This window comes from Podarcis tiliguerta (genome assembly GCF_965153285.1).
Source record: "Podarcis tiliguerta genome assembly, chromosome: 2".
NCBI lineage: Eukaryota > Metazoa > Chordata > Lepidosauria > Squamata > Lacertidae > Podarcis > Podarcis tiliguerta.
Window position 1 is genome coordinate 119,815,411 of NC_139535.1, and position 15,051 is coordinate 119,830,461.

A 15,051-nucleotide genomic window follows, 5' to 3' on the forward strand; every position below is an offset into this window, starting at 1 on the left:
AAACTTAAAAGTCCTGCTGGTCACAAGAGATGGGGGAAAGAATGAGCTTCATTCATGGAAGGAGTCAGGAGATGTAACAGCTGCAGCTGCCGGTTAATGCATGGTGGTTGTTAAAGGATGGAGGAGAAGAGCAGCAAATCAATTATTCTGGAGTAGATGCCTGTACAAAGTTATTGGTTTTGTGCAGAAATCCATTCCCTACTTTTTTCCACCTCAAAGGAGACTGTGGGAGGGCACTGCAGAGTTCTTTCTTGTTCTGCATGCTAGCTGTGAAGCTGTTCCTTCTATTGTAGGCAGCAGATCCCTAGGAAAGGAGTGTGTTTGCAGGAGCAGGGAAAGGTATTCATCTTCCCCCAGTTTCCCCCTTGTCCTCCTCCCAGCATAGCTACAGAACCACAGATGCATTAAGCTGCTGTTGAAGTACTTGTGCTGGCTGGATGTGGTCTTAGTTCCACTCTGGCCAATCAGTTCCCACTGGGCTCAGGCTAAGCCTGCATTCAAAACAGGCAGTAGCCTGTGTTGTGTAATGGGCTCAGTTGTACAACTTCAGACTGGTGGTGAGGAAATCACATTTTTGAACGTTTCCTATGTTGTTTTGTGTGGCTTTAAAAAAAGAACATCCCTGCAAGTAGAAAATTTGCTCAGCAGCAGTCTAGGCTACCTTTCTCTGTGTAAGGAGTTTAAAAAGAAACAGGGAAGGGCACTGAAATAGTAGATGACCCTTGGGTCCCTTCCAACTCTACAGTTCTAACTCGTGTGAAATCTGTTTCATATAAAACAGAACTGTACATCCAGGCCACATTCTGTTGCATGTGTCAGTTTGTTTTATAGAATTTCACTCTATAGGTGGGATTCTATTTTGATTTTGCACATCTAACTGCAATGTAGGCATGCTGTGTGATTCCCAAACTCCTACATTCTCCTGTCTTGGGGCTCCCTTAAACCAGCCTTTGTTGGCAGTGGGTTGCTGGTGACATTTAGAGAGGGACAAGAGATTGTTTGCAGATGCTCAGCTCCCAAGGTCACATTTTCCACCACTGAATTTCTGTGTGCAAATGGGATGGCAGGAAAACAAGCCTCCCCCGCACGTCCCCATCATGCCCAGTTGCCATCCCAGCATGTGGCTGCTAATGTGGGAAGGTAACGTGGAAATCCTATTGAATGCTTTGCTTGGACAGGGAATGGTGACGGGGGTGGGCAGAGAGCAGCAGAGCGGAGACAATAAGTCCATTGGGAGCATTGTCAGCTGGAAGCAGGATCTTAGAACTAGGTCAAAGGAGCATGGGAGATGGGACAGAGTTGTGGCTTCTCTAAGGTCAGAGGTTCTATGTTCTCATCCCAACACAGGAGGCAAAAAGAATTTGGTGGAAAAGGACGGAATGGACAGACTATGGTGTTAGAACTCCCCACACAATTCCCAGCAAAGGTTAGAAAATTTGTTCAGGGAGAGAAGGAGAGAAACCATTTTTTAACCTGCAAGGAAATCTTTCTGCAGCCTCCTCACCCATCCCAACCATTGTGGAAGGTATTCTCAGAAGTGGGGGTGGTGCGTGCGAAACCTCCAGTTCTCTTGCTACAAGGACCCTTAAAAAAGACAAACATTAAAAATGCTTAAATCAAGTGAAACAGACCTTCTTGTCAGTATGCGAAGCACACAATAGCCCCAGACTTAATTCTGAAGGGAGGGGGATAAATGGTAGGACCCCCCCTCCTTCAGAAACTGCCACAGACAGCTTTTTACAACCACAGTGAGCGATTGAGGGGAGGTGTTTAATTTCCATAACCAATTTATTAGCTTTTAAGGAGCCACAAGGCTCTTTGTGGCGTTCAGTTCCAGAGCCACGGGAGGTGCCCAAGCTCAAGTCTGCCAGCTAGGATATGGTTCTCTGCCAGACCAGCCCTTGTGCCCTTTCCTGATGGATGGAGGCTGTGCATAGATTGTCAGTGCACTCCACATATGCGCAAATGCATTCCTTCCTTTAATGCAGCTTGGCTTTTTCCTGGCTGAGCCCTGGCTTCTTTGCAGAGGAGGGGAAGAGAATGGACACGACTCCTCCTTTGCCTCCCCCTCTTAGTCTTTTAAAAATGGCTCTGTAACCCTGGTAGAGAGCCTTGCTCTCTCTCGCCCCTGGACACACATAGGCTAGCCTAGGAGTATGCATGTGTGAAACACAGGCAGAATTTGCTTCTGTAATAAATGCTCAGGCCTCCTCACCGGGCACCTTCCTGTTTTCACAGACTTAGACCGACCTCATGCACTTGTGCTCTGCTTTCCTTTGGTTATGTGGGCAATTTAACACTCATCCTTCTCTATACAGGCCCCCAGAGGAAGGAGGGTAGTGGTTAAGAGCATGAACTATGAGCTCTCAAATCCTTCACTTCCATACCCTCCAACATTTCTCTGATGAAAATAGGGACGTCCCATTCCATGATTATAATTTTACTATTTATACCCCACACATCTTACTGGGTTGCCCCAGCTGCTCTGGGCGGCTTCCAACACATATAAAAACATACTAAAACATCAAACATTAAAAACCTTCCCTATACAGGGCTGCCTTCAGATGGCTCGGGGGTCGGATAACTCCATACCCTCCAACATTTCTCCAAGGAAAATAGGAACATCCTAAGGAAAAGTGGGACCTTCCAGGATCAAATCAGAAGCTAAATCAGGGATGTCCCTGGAAAATAAGGACACTTGGAGGGTCGGCACTTCCAATTCATATCCGCTATATTCACGGTGTGGCCTTAGAAGCTGCTTCATGCCATGCCAGGTTTATCTGTCTAGCTCTGTACTGTCTACATGGACCGGCGGTGGCTGGACATTCACCTCTCCCTCTCCCTGACACTGTATTTGAATGACTTCCTTCTCTATGTTTTTACCTGTAAGACGCCGTGAGGTCCTGTCAGGGAAAAAGGCAGTGTGTAAATAACAACAACAACATAATTGCAACACTAGCCTGCCTTACTGGGATGTTGAAATATATAAAGTCAAATATGGACACAGCTCTGAGGGATGGAATTCTAACGCAAGAAAAAGATAGGCCCACAAATGATCCGTGGCACCAACACATTACTTTGAATTGTGCCATCCTTTAGTATAAAGTATCCAGGCCAAGGGAAGCCATAGAAACACGCACACAGGCATTCTGGACATTGCTTTAGTCCTTTAAATATGTGTGTGTGTTTAAGTATAATCTTTTGATTCAAATGAAAAATAAATAAACTGAAAGTTACTTTTCTAGATATTTCTGTTATTTCCCTTTACATACCCTCCAACTTTTCTCCGATGAAAATAGGGATGTCACATCCCATGATTATGATTTTACTATTTATACCCCACACATCTTACTGGGTTGCCCCAGCTGTTCTGGGCAGCTTCCAACATATATAAAAATACAATAAATCATTAAGCATTTAAAAACTTCCCTATACAGGATTGCCTTCAGATGGCTCGGGGGTTGGGTAACTCCATACCCTCCAACATTTCTCCAAGGAAAATAGGGACATTCTAAAGAAAAGCAGGACATTCCGGGATCAAATCAGAAACTGGGACGGCTTCTCTAAATCAGGAGAAATAGGGAAATAGGGACGCTTGGAGGGTCTGCCTTTAATCTAACACTGGTCAAAAGATTAAATACTGTGGCAATAACTCGGTGGGGTTGATGTTAAAGCTGGTGCCTTAATTAACTTAACATACTTCTTGGTACATGATTTGTTAGTTCCTTAACTCTTTGCTTAAACCACAGGTAGGCTTCTTTTTAAAAGCTAAAAAACTTAAAATAAAATAAAAACCTTCTATGAGCAGCCCACTAATAACTGAGGAAATAACCTTATGAAGAACTTTGTCAGAATGAGGGAGGTTGACTCAAATCCCCCTGCGGTGGGAGTTTGCTGGAACCCCCTTGTGTGGAAGAAACTGCCATTATTTTTTGCTTCTCAGTACATTGAAAAAATATATGCTGTAAAGGTTGAAAGGCAGGAAGCATGCCCACCTGTTGGAAGAGAAGCCATCCGAATAGTGGCTCTGGTTGCTATAGGAACCAAAGAACACCAAGGAAGAGGTCGCCTAACACAGGATAAAAGGAGAAGGTTAGTTGGAAGTGACAGGGGGATTCCATTAATGCCTTTGGGTGCTTCCAGATGACTTATCTATAGAGCATTCATCCTTCTTTGTTCGCAGGGAGGCTAGGTGACGTTACATCAAAACAAGCATTATGCCATGCTTTCCAATGCAATTTCCCATCGCTTTCCTCATCACAGAAGTCCCATCTTTTCAGGAAATGGATTTGTTGAGCAAGAGCTCAGTATCAACTTGAATTGTACAATCTAAATTTGCCAGTATGCAACTGAATCCCAGCCAAAACCATCAAAGGTCTGGATGCACCATCTCTCTCTATCTCTCTCTCTCTGAGCATCTAGAGATCTTGGTCTTCAGCAAGCCTATATTGTTTTAAAATACCTGCAACTGATACACTTTTAATAATAATGAAAACTGGATTTCTGGGATTCTTCCAGTTTAGGAAAGATGCAGAATGTCTCTTGCGTTCCAGAAGATGTCTGTCACAGTCAGTGGTTTGCCAGTTCCGGTGGGTTATATCTGGAAGTGAGCCAAAATTTCTAAGAAGGCAAGATTCTGAGAACTTTTGTGAGATCTTTCTTTTCTTAGGCCCATCCCGTCCCTGGAAAAAGAGGACCACTTTGTAGAATTTTATCCAAATACTGTATTTTTCCATGTATAAGACAATCATTCCCCCAAATTGTTTTAAGTTTTAAATTGGGGGTTGTCTTATACACAGAATGTTGCAATTAAATATATAAATAAATACATGCCACCATCCATATTCTTTCCCCCCAGCCTCCCCTCACTATTGGCCTCATGACAAACCCTGCAGCCCCCACTCCGGACATTGTCCCATCCACCTGGTTCCCTCAGCCGCCCCCTGGCTGCCCAGACCCCCCATTCCCCAAGCACACTCACTCAGGCAGCTCTGGCAGTCGCAGCTCCTCGATCAGCCTTTGCATCTGCCGGCGCTCATGGAGTAAATATGGTACATACCGTAAATACTGAGTCAAAAGTGCAACACACAGGTGGGAGAGCTAGAGCTGCAGCTACACTGGAGTTACACTGAGCTGACAGGAGCAGCCGCCATTACACAGCTTGCCTCACTGTTTGATGTTTAAATATACTGTACTAAATATATCGGTGCTTTGAATATTTAATAAAATATCAAAGTTGTTCTGTTTGGTGTTTAAAATATTTATGTCTTAATTTTGGGCTCAAAAAATAGGGGTCATCTTATACATGGGGGTGTCTTCAACACGGAAAAATATACTGGCTGCCAGCCTCCAAGCAATGCCCCAGAGTGATACTAGGTCTGGGACATTGTGGTGAATGCAAAATGCTGCCCAAACAGTCGATGTTGCCATTTGCAGAAGCTCTGCTACTGCCGCTTCTGTTGAGTATAATAGATAATGGACATGCAAGTCTTAAATGTGCCAGCTAATAGGCCACCAACACTACCGTTGCTGGGCTGACATGGTCTGCCATATACAAATTTTCTAAGGCTTGGGTCTACATTTCTTAGTTTCCTTTCATCCCACACCCACAGTGGGGCAAGCCTATGGATCAGGCTGGTTTTTATTGGCCAGGAGGGCACTCTGGCCAACAGGATGTTGTGTTATCCCTTTAACCGCTGCCAATGCTGAGGATGCCTACATGTTGGGAAGGTAGCCAGTGATGGCAAGAATAGCTCAACAGAACCTGTATCCTAAGGCCATGGTGAGATTGGCTTCCACAGGCAGTCACTGGATCAGGCCAGAGCCCAGGCTGCCATGAGTTATCCATATGCTGTCACTGGTCTGGAAAGCTCCAGGGGAAAAGTTATATGGTCTGTTTGAATGATGAATTCCAACTTCTACTAGTTTGTGATGAAGCAGAAGGCACAGGAATAAATGTAAATGTGCTGCTTAAGTTTCAACCTAGGCCAGTCCTGTTTTCTTTCTGGATTTTCAAACATCTTCCAGCCTCACTATGGAATCCATTCTCAAGAATGGTGGTTGTGAAGTAGTTTCCCTTGCCTTTTTCATTTTGTAGATGCAGAATGACAAAAAGGTGCAGAATTCCCCCCACTTCCCTTCCCTTCCCATTCAGTGTGTATTAATGTGCACAGTGAGGTTTCTATCATGATTATTGATGGTGAGCATAGAACAGAAGTGGTAATTATTGTTCCAGATTAAGTTAACCATATTAAAAGTATGACATTCTGTTTAGACTCCTCAGTTTATTGGAACTTGAAGGCATGTTGCCACATGGCATATTTTAGGAATATGATGCATTTCCCCCCATTCATCCAGCTCCCGCAAGTCACATGTGCCATGAGCTGAGTACATGGAAGCCATCAGCCCATCTGCACAGCAGACAGAGATGATGGAAGAGCTGGCATGGCAATGTGATGGTGCTCTGAGCCATGCCGTTCTGCTAGACTTGGCATGGCTTTGTTGTTGTTAGGGAATGATGATCTCTAATGTGTAATATGGCCATTATTGAAGAAGGCCATCTTAAGAACATAAGAAGAGCCCTCCTGGATCAGGCCAAAGGCCAATCTAGTTCACCACCCATTTCTTCTCAGTGACCCACCAGGTGTTTATGCGAAGCTGAGATGCAGGACCAAGCTGAGATGCAACAGCACTCTCCTTGTCCGTGATTCCCAGTTTCTTCAGAGGCATGCTGCCGTTGACAGTGGAGGTAGAGGATGATGATGATATTAATTTATATCCCGCCTCTTCCCCAGTCTGAAACTTAAGGAAGCTTACACAGATAAAATAGAGCAAGCTAAAAAGACAGAAAAGACCATCATAAAAATGTAATTAAACACCAATAGAATTAAAATACTATAAAAAGAGCCATTAAAATCACAGACAATAACAACAATAAAAGACACACATCACAGCACCAGCCCTTTCCTCAAAAATAGTCAGTTCCCAAAGGCCTGTTGGAATAGAAAGGTCTTTACCCACTGGCGGAAGGACAGCCAAGAGGGAACCAGCGTAACTTCTCCAGTAGCGAAGTTACAAAATTGAGAAGATCCTCTCCTGCCACTGATCTTCCATGATTTTGTCTTATTCTTTTTTAAAGCCATTCACCTTGGTGGCCATCATGACTTTGGATGGAAATTCAAGAGATACCAAAGATGCTGGTGCTGCTTTGGGACAAATACTGTTTGCCTGTCTGTTTGCTTCCGTATCTCTAAATGCCTATGTGTAAATAAATGCAAAGATGTGTTTTTATAAAGACAAGATGTGTTTTTATAAAGTTAGTGTGGGTGCTTAAGGACTCTTAAGGTGGAGGGGAGGGATCTCCTGTTTTTCCATCACCAAATCAAAAGCCCAAAATGTTTCAGGTGCACCCAGAGGTTTTTGGAGTTTAGCTCCCTTTAGCCCGAGACAGCATGGCCAGTGGTCAAGGATGATGGGAGAAGTATGAAATGTAAGAGAGGCACGGAAAGGGTTTCAGTTCCCATGGTGTCCAAACACTTCCTTTTTGATCCCACATCTACCTCTAGCTAAGCAGGTGCTATTGTTTTCAACAAACACATCATCTTTATGGTGTGTGGCAAGGCTTTCTCGTCTCATAGAAGAAAGGTGACCTGTCTGGGCACAGAAGTGGGGACGGCCCTTACTCCCCCCCCCCAGGTATGACTTTGTATTGTGGGCAAGGGGTAACTGTGTCCTGTTCTTCCCTTCCAGATGGCCTTGTGGATGTGCTCCAGGCGTTTGGTGTGCGAGAGGGCAAAAATGGGGTCTCTATCGCTGCTGGTATCTGCACCCAGAGAAATGGCTCTGATGAAAGTGATCTTGCCTTCCGCCTAGAGAACCAGACATATTTCAGCGCCCCAACCAAGCAGCTCTTTCCTGGTAATGGTGGAGCATGAAAGCTCATTGGATTGTGTATTGCATCAAAGCTGATGGGCTTTTTTGTAATATTTTGTAATATTTTTTGTTTACATTTTCAAAAGTTTAACATATATTTCAGTACATGAATTTGTATTTTTCCAACTTCCCATCCCATTTTCTCCCCATCTGCTGCACAATGCCTTCTATTTCTTATACCATCATTTCAGTAATGTTTTCTCTAATTCCTTCCCAGTTCTCACTGTCATGATGCATTGCCTTCCTCCCTTGCAGATGGCTCCTTCCCAGTGGACTTCTCAATACTGGCTACTCTGCGAGCTGTCAAAGGAAGCCAGTCATTCTTGCTCTCTGTATATGATGAGCGGGGAGTACAGCAACTTGGTGTAGAGATCGGACGGTCTCCGGTCTTCCTCTATGAAGACCAGCTTGGCCACCCAGTGCCTGAGGACTATCCTCACTTTCGCCGAGTCAACTTGGCTGATGGCAAGTGAGTTGGGATCGGTGGGGTGGGAAGAAGCCACTGAAAGTTGTTATCTGATTTGGGCACACATGCACGCAACTGAAAGACCAGTTTAGGTCTACAGTGTCTTACATATTTTCAAAGAGCTGATGGTTGTACAATGAAAGTCTCAGGGGGAAGGGCCACAGCTCAGTGGGTAGAGCATCTGCCTTGCACAAAGAAAGCTCTTGGTTCAACCCCCAGCATCCCCAGGGTGAGGAGTGTCCCCTGTTTGAAACATGGAGAGCCACTGCCAGTCCGTGCAGACAGTACTGAGCTAGATGGACCAGTGGTCTGACTCAGTAAAGACAGCTTCTGTATGCTTCTATCATATTCCCTTGTGCACACCTTCCCATCGGCCTCTCCGGTCAAATAGATTTTGCCAGTAAACCAAACCTTTTTAAAATCCTTGAACAGAGATAAGAAGAATGAGTGGACACTCCCCACCCCTGTGGACACACCCCAGGCACACACATACACAGATTTTTCCTAAGGTGGTACCCCAGCCCTAATATTCCACTTTCTAAAGATGGGGAACCTGTGGTCCTCTAGCTGTTGCTGGTCTTCAGCTTCCATCAGCTATAGTCAGTATGGTTGATGGTCACGGCTGATGAGAGTTGTCATCTAGCAACGTCTGGGGGGGTCAAATGTTCCCCATGTCTGCTTTAACTCTTTGCTTTGATAATTCCTTATTAAATGCCATTGAATTGTGGTGAGACATTTCTGCTCATCTCCATCCCATGATTCTCGTATCCCATGTCTGTTCCTGTGGTCTTCTCCAATTACACCATTCCTTTTGGTATGTGTGAAGTAGTGAATAAAGTATTGGGTCTGATCATGCCAGACATTTGTTCACATTATTCCAGGGCCATTAATTTTACTGGATGGTCTTAGCGAGTTCCTTATCACATACTCTGTCAACCCAGCCTACCTCTTGGGGATGTTGTGAGGATAAATGAGATGTGAACTTTTAAATGATATGGAAGCGATTATCAGTGGAGATCTTCAGTCCAAGATTTAGCTGAGTAGTTCAAATCCATATATCAAAGGGTTGGTGTATTGGATAGATTTTGGACTGTGAAGAGCTGGGTTCAAATCCCCAGTTGTACATATTCAAAAACTCGCTGTGTGGTCTTGGGCAAGTCACTCTCTCTCATCCTAGTCTACCTTATAGGATAAAACAGATAACCGCACATGTGCTTTCCTGAGTTCCTTGGGAACAGGGTGGGATACAAATAAAGTGAATTTTAAGATGTGGGAAACAATCATTATTAATGTGAAAATTCAGTGTTGCCTCTTTTCTCCTCCTGGATCATATTACCGCAGCTTTTTTTATGCCAACAGCAAATAGCACTGTTTCCAGTCTCATTCTCTTGGCCTCTCTGGGTCTGTTTCACACCCCCTGTTTCACTATACATGGTGAAAGTCAGGCCACTCCACTGTCAGATGAGAGTATGATCTAGGTCCCCAGTGCCCTGTTTCCAGGCACCTTATTTATCCCACCTTTCTGACCTGTGCCCTCCCTTGGCAGGTGGCATCGCATTGCTCTGAGTGTGGAAGGTGGGAATGTATCTTTGAGTATTGACTGTGAAGACCCTGCAATACTTCCCCTGAAGCGAGGCATGCAGCCAATTGTCAGTGTTGATGGTGCCACCTTGCTTGCAGCTCGCCGGCCGGATGAAGATGTTTTTGAGGTAGGAAATATTGTTCAGAAGTCTCAAATGCTTTCTTTGATCCTTTCATGCACCTCTAACTGCCGCCAAAGAGTGTACCAGTCAGTTAGATAGTCTATATTTGCCTACAGATGTCTTCACAAACAAAACTCTAGTTGGGATGCATGACCCACCAAACATCTGGCCTTACCAATGTGCCAACTTTGTTTCTTATGGGAGTTACTGAATCCAGAACTCTGTGTACCCAATTCCAGTCATGCCACCTTCTTCCGTGGGTCTGGCAGGAATCTGGGAGGCTGCGTGGACTTTGGGCTCACAGGGCCAGATATTTTATAGTGCCACAAATCTTATAGAATCCAGATGCCCCTTTCTGCCCTAACAGCCACCTTGGCACCCTCTGAAATGTAAATTGATGTTGGAGCATGGAAAACCAATGACTCGCGCACAGGTCCCCCCGCCTCCCATTTCCACCCTTCACTCTCTGAAGCTTGCTGCCTGTATGGCTGAGGGAGTTCAGCAGAGCCTGCCTTTGTATGCCTGCACTGGCTGCCGGATTTATGTTAGGATCTTTCTTATGGAGCTTCACTTAATTTCAGGCAGGGACTGCAGACACAGAACTGAGTGGGCTGTCCTTTTATGGCCTTGGAGTCACAATGAGAAAGTTAGATCATCATGCCATGGTCCTATTGTGACTGTGACAGTGAAACTTCTGGTATGGGTTGCCTGAGCTCATGAGATGACACAGAATATTGTCTGCAAACATTTCAGCTACTCAGGAATGTTTGCTGTCAGGATCAAATGAAGAAAGGGGACAGTTGTCAGTTTGGCTGGGATTAAAACCTCACATAGGCCTTATGACTGGAAAGAGGTCCCAAGAGGCAGTGAAGCTAAAGGAGAGGGAGCCCGGAGATAATGTAAGTGATGGAAGGGTGCACAATAGGCAGCAAAAATGGCTTGTCTGGTAGGGCAGAGCTGCAGCAAAAGCCTCCGGGCAGTAGTGTCATGGCTGCTTACAAAGAGGAGGAGGAGTAAGGCAGCAACAAGATCAGGGCTGTGTGGGCAAACAGGTGGGAGCACTGGGTTGACTCTAGTGATGTGACTGCATATTCCCAATCTGGCTGTTGCTTCACCCGTCCTCCTCCCAGTAAATGGCAGCAACACTTCTGGTGGGGGGCCATTAAGGTGCCTCCATCCCACGAAGTGAGCCACTGTGGAAAGGCAGAAACAGGAACCTAAAAGGGGTAGGGGAAGAAGGCATGAGGAGAAGGCAGAGAAGAGGAAGCTGTATCTGTCTGCAGTGAGGAGATTCTGCACTTTTGTGGAATGAGTGCCCATATATTTTACCTTTTCCAAACAGAAGTGGAAATAAAGTTTTAAAAGGAAAACCAAGAAGGCAGAGGGCCTTCTTGTTAGTGACGTCCTCCCTGTAGAACGCCCTCCTGTCAGATGTCAAGGAGTTAAAGAATTACACAACTTTTAGAAGACATGTGAAGGCAGCCTGGTATCGGGAAATTTTTAATGTTTGATTTTTTTTTATTATGCTTTTAGATATGCTGTAAGCCGCCCAGACTGATTGGGGAAATCCAGTCAGATGGGTGGGGAATAATAATAATAATAATAATAATAATAATAATAATAATATTTCAAGTGCTACAGAGGTTTTTCATCAGAAGAGAAAATCCCCGACCTCGCCCCAGGGATTCCCAAATCTGGGCGGAACAACGCTGGCCCTTTTCCAGTGGTCTCCAGAAGCAGAGAAAAACCCCAGCCGCCTCCTACATTCTTCCCCCAAGCACAAAATGTCAGAGGGCAGAAGGTCTTTGAAGGCATCTAGGCCCGGTCCTGGGGGTGGCCAAGAACAAGCACTTCTTGTAGTGGCTCTCAGGAAACCTTGGCCCAGAGCCATTAGCCTCTGGGGAGTTGGGCGGCAGCGACGGAGTGCCTGGAAGGTTTGGATGTGGCCATTTTGGACTGTGGGGCAGCTGTCTGTTGGGTAGCAATGTGGTGGGAGGGCTCACTGAAACTGTGTGTGTGTGTGTGTGTGTGTGTGTGTGTGTGTGTGTGTGTAAGGAACCAGGAGGAATGCTCCAAAGCTACATTGTATGCCTGTTCTGTCACACTTCTCTCATAATCCTCTCTCCTACCTCCTGCAAGGAATGCAGCTAATCCTCCTGAAGCAGAACAGAGTGCTCCAGGCAAAGGCACCAGGGAGCCTGCAGTGAGGGGTGGGCTGGAGAGGAACAACAGGGCAAGAAGTGCAGGAACTATAGTTTCACGAGCAGTCACTATTCTGCCTTCTGTCAAATTCCATTCTAGCTAGGTGAGAGGGGACTCTGGGACTCTCATTCCTTGCTCCAGCCCTTCAGTGAAAACCACTCCACACAGCAATCATGCTCAGGGCTGCAACACTGGCATTTTCCCATAGCAAACAGAAAGTATGAAGGGCAGGTACACATCCCTGGATGTGTGGTGGATGAAGGCCAGAGATCCTTGGCCAATCGAGGCTCCTCAGCATGTGTTCGCTGCCTGTTTCGGGGTGCTTACTCATAATTTATACTTTCTAAGGAAAAAATGGTTTTTTAAAAGCCTCTGTTGCTAAAGACCTGCTTGTAATACTTGAATGACCCATTTGCAATATTAACCACCTTTCTGCAAGCAGACGGCCTGAATGTGTGAGAGAGTAGGGTCTCCTTGTTCGACTTTTGGTGATGCAATTTGGGTGATTAAAATTCTTGGATATCTCTGTAACCCTCCCTATCCCCAAGCCCACCCTAACTGGCTATTCTCCCCACAGAATAAATCTGGGAGGGGGTTATGCACAGAGGGTTCACAGCATGCTTTTTGCTAGACAGTAGTATATGAAAATGTGATACTCTGCAATTTGGCTGGAAGTAGATTGAATGAGCTGTGACATCAGTGAATGGGAACAGAATGCTAGGAGGTATTTTAGAAGTGTGCCTTCGTAAATATGCACTCACAGGGTCTTCAGTGTATATGTTTACAAAGCTGGGTATGCAGATGTTCTCTCTCTCTGTGTGTATGTGTGCATATGCGATTCTATTTGTTTATGTGTCTGGGAATCTGGACACTCTCCCAGTCCTGGCGGCTCCTCCCTCCCTGTGACTTCCTTTTTGACAGAGGGGCTTCCTTTGCTTGATCCAGCCCTCTCTGTCCCTACCTGACCCTTGGGCCATGATTCACTCCCTACCCCTGTGCTCTCCATCTTGCTGCTCGATTTCTTTTCCTTTCCATCTCCAAATGAATGTTGGGAGCACAGTAATTGTGGGTCCCAGCTGAGCAGGTGGGAGCAGGCGGTTCCGGGGGCTGTGCTGGAAACAGGCCCAATGGACATACTTTATGAGATGATTTATTGGGAGCATATGTTGCTTGTGCACCAGGGCTGGCTGGGATCACACAGGCCCAGCGGAGGGAGAGGGGGGCATGTCCAGCTGCAACTCAAAGCATGTTTGTGTACATGCACAGTCATAACAATTTGGCATACTGTGCTGTTGGCATTGTGGTCCCAGGCAAGAGAGACGAAAAGAAAGAAGGGAAAAAGGGATGATTGACTTCTTTTAGTGCACTCTAAGTTCTACTGGCATATGAGTATGCAGACTTTCAGACTATACAGAGCTCTTTGCCAGGCTCCATCATTGGCTGGGTGCAAAGTTCTGTGTTGCCTAAATGTTTGCTGTCTGGAGCATGGTCCAAAGATAGTGAATCCAAGAGTGGACAGGAGATTATTTGGATTGTTGTGCTGCATCCTTACAAAGTCCATTTAGGAAAGGATGAGATCAGCAGTCAGGCAAATGGAAGAAGAGTCTGATATTCATGAAGCCAATTCTGTATGAACACTGGCAAGGAGGCCTGCTAAGACAATATCCAAGACCAAGGTTGAATTGATCTGGACAGATGGACACAGGGCTTCTAGCCAATTTGAAGGTTGGGCTGAGGACCAGACAAGGCTTGGGAGTGCCCGAATGGGCAGCAAACAATAGAGAAGGTCAGCGTTCGCCAATCCTGGCTAACTGGCTGAAGCTATGGCTTCTGGAATGGGAGGATCTGGGTTAGAGTTCTGTGAGGTGTGGTACCTAAAAACAGCACAGTTCTTGGGAGAAAAGTTATGAGTTCTTATCCTTGCATAGCAGAGAGAGAGCAACCTCCTCCTAAGAGATGATGTGGTATTGTGGTTAAGAGCAGGAATGGTTCTCCCACCTCACCAAGTTCCAACTCACAGGATGACCTTTTGTAACTAGTAAGGCTTCAGGCTCCCCTCTCCCAATTTTGTAACAGAGTGATAGTTATTCTGATCTTGAAGGCTGTTGTAAAGATTATTGAGTGAATGCCCATGGAGTGCTTTGAGCATTTAGGGCAAGTTATATAACATAGTTACTAGTTGTTGTAGGAGGAGACAGTCCAAGAAAATACACACATTTGTCTCATTTAATTGTCTCCACAGTCTTACAACACTCTCTTCTCACTGCAGTAGAAACATACACACAGACATGTCGCAGATGGTACATGCAAACGTATACACCCTGACAACGACTGCCTGTTCTTTCAGTGTGTGTGTGTTTGTACACATGGGCACATGTTTGCAACAAGATTCTGACATGCTGTGTTCACTCCCCCACTCCTGTCTTCCTTTCAGGGTGATCTCCAGCAGCTGCTGATTGTGCCGGATCCAGCAGCTGCAGCCCACTATTGTCAGCATTACATGCCTGATTGCGACAGACAGCTCACCTACGTGTTACACGCCCAGGATCCCGAAGAGGTAGGAGAGCAAAGTACAGGGGTTCCCTGTTTTCGTGACTATTACCCCAGAGCTGAGCCAAATTTGGAGGCCTATATAGGAGCTAGGGCTGGGGGAGATGTTTGTTTAAGTCAGCATTTAAAGGCAAGCCTACTTAATTCACACTTTCTGGAATAGTACATGGACTGAAAAACAGCCATTCTGTGAACTCC

The 15,051-nt window shown here is 45.6% G+C and overlaps 1 protein-coding gene across 5 annotated transcripts in view; it reads left to right on the plus strand.

Annotated features, from left to right (window-relative positions):
• Positions 1-15,051, plus strand: part of COL5A3 (collagen type V alpha 3 chain) — a 117,163-nt gene that overhangs the window by 17,200 nt on the left and 84,912 nt on the right. For 4 of the 5 annotated variants that reach the window (XR_014508261.1, XM_083428176.1, XM_083428177.1 and 1 more), the window contains exons 2-5: positions 7,750-7,917; positions 8,188-8,401; positions 9,945-10,107; positions 14,738-14,860. Coding sequence is in view for 3 of the 5 variants with exons in the window: in XM_083428176.1 (XP_083284302.1) it covers positions 7,750-7,917; positions 8,188-8,401; positions 9,945-10,107; positions 14,738-14,860 (668 nt within the window). In the remaining 2 variants the exon portion in view is untranslated. Of the gene's footprint in view, positions 1-7,749; positions 7,918-8,187; positions 8,402-9,944; positions 10,108-10,870; positions 11,001-14,737; positions 14,861-15,051 lie in introns of those variants that run through there. The other variant, XM_083428178.1, reaches the window with a different exon arrangement.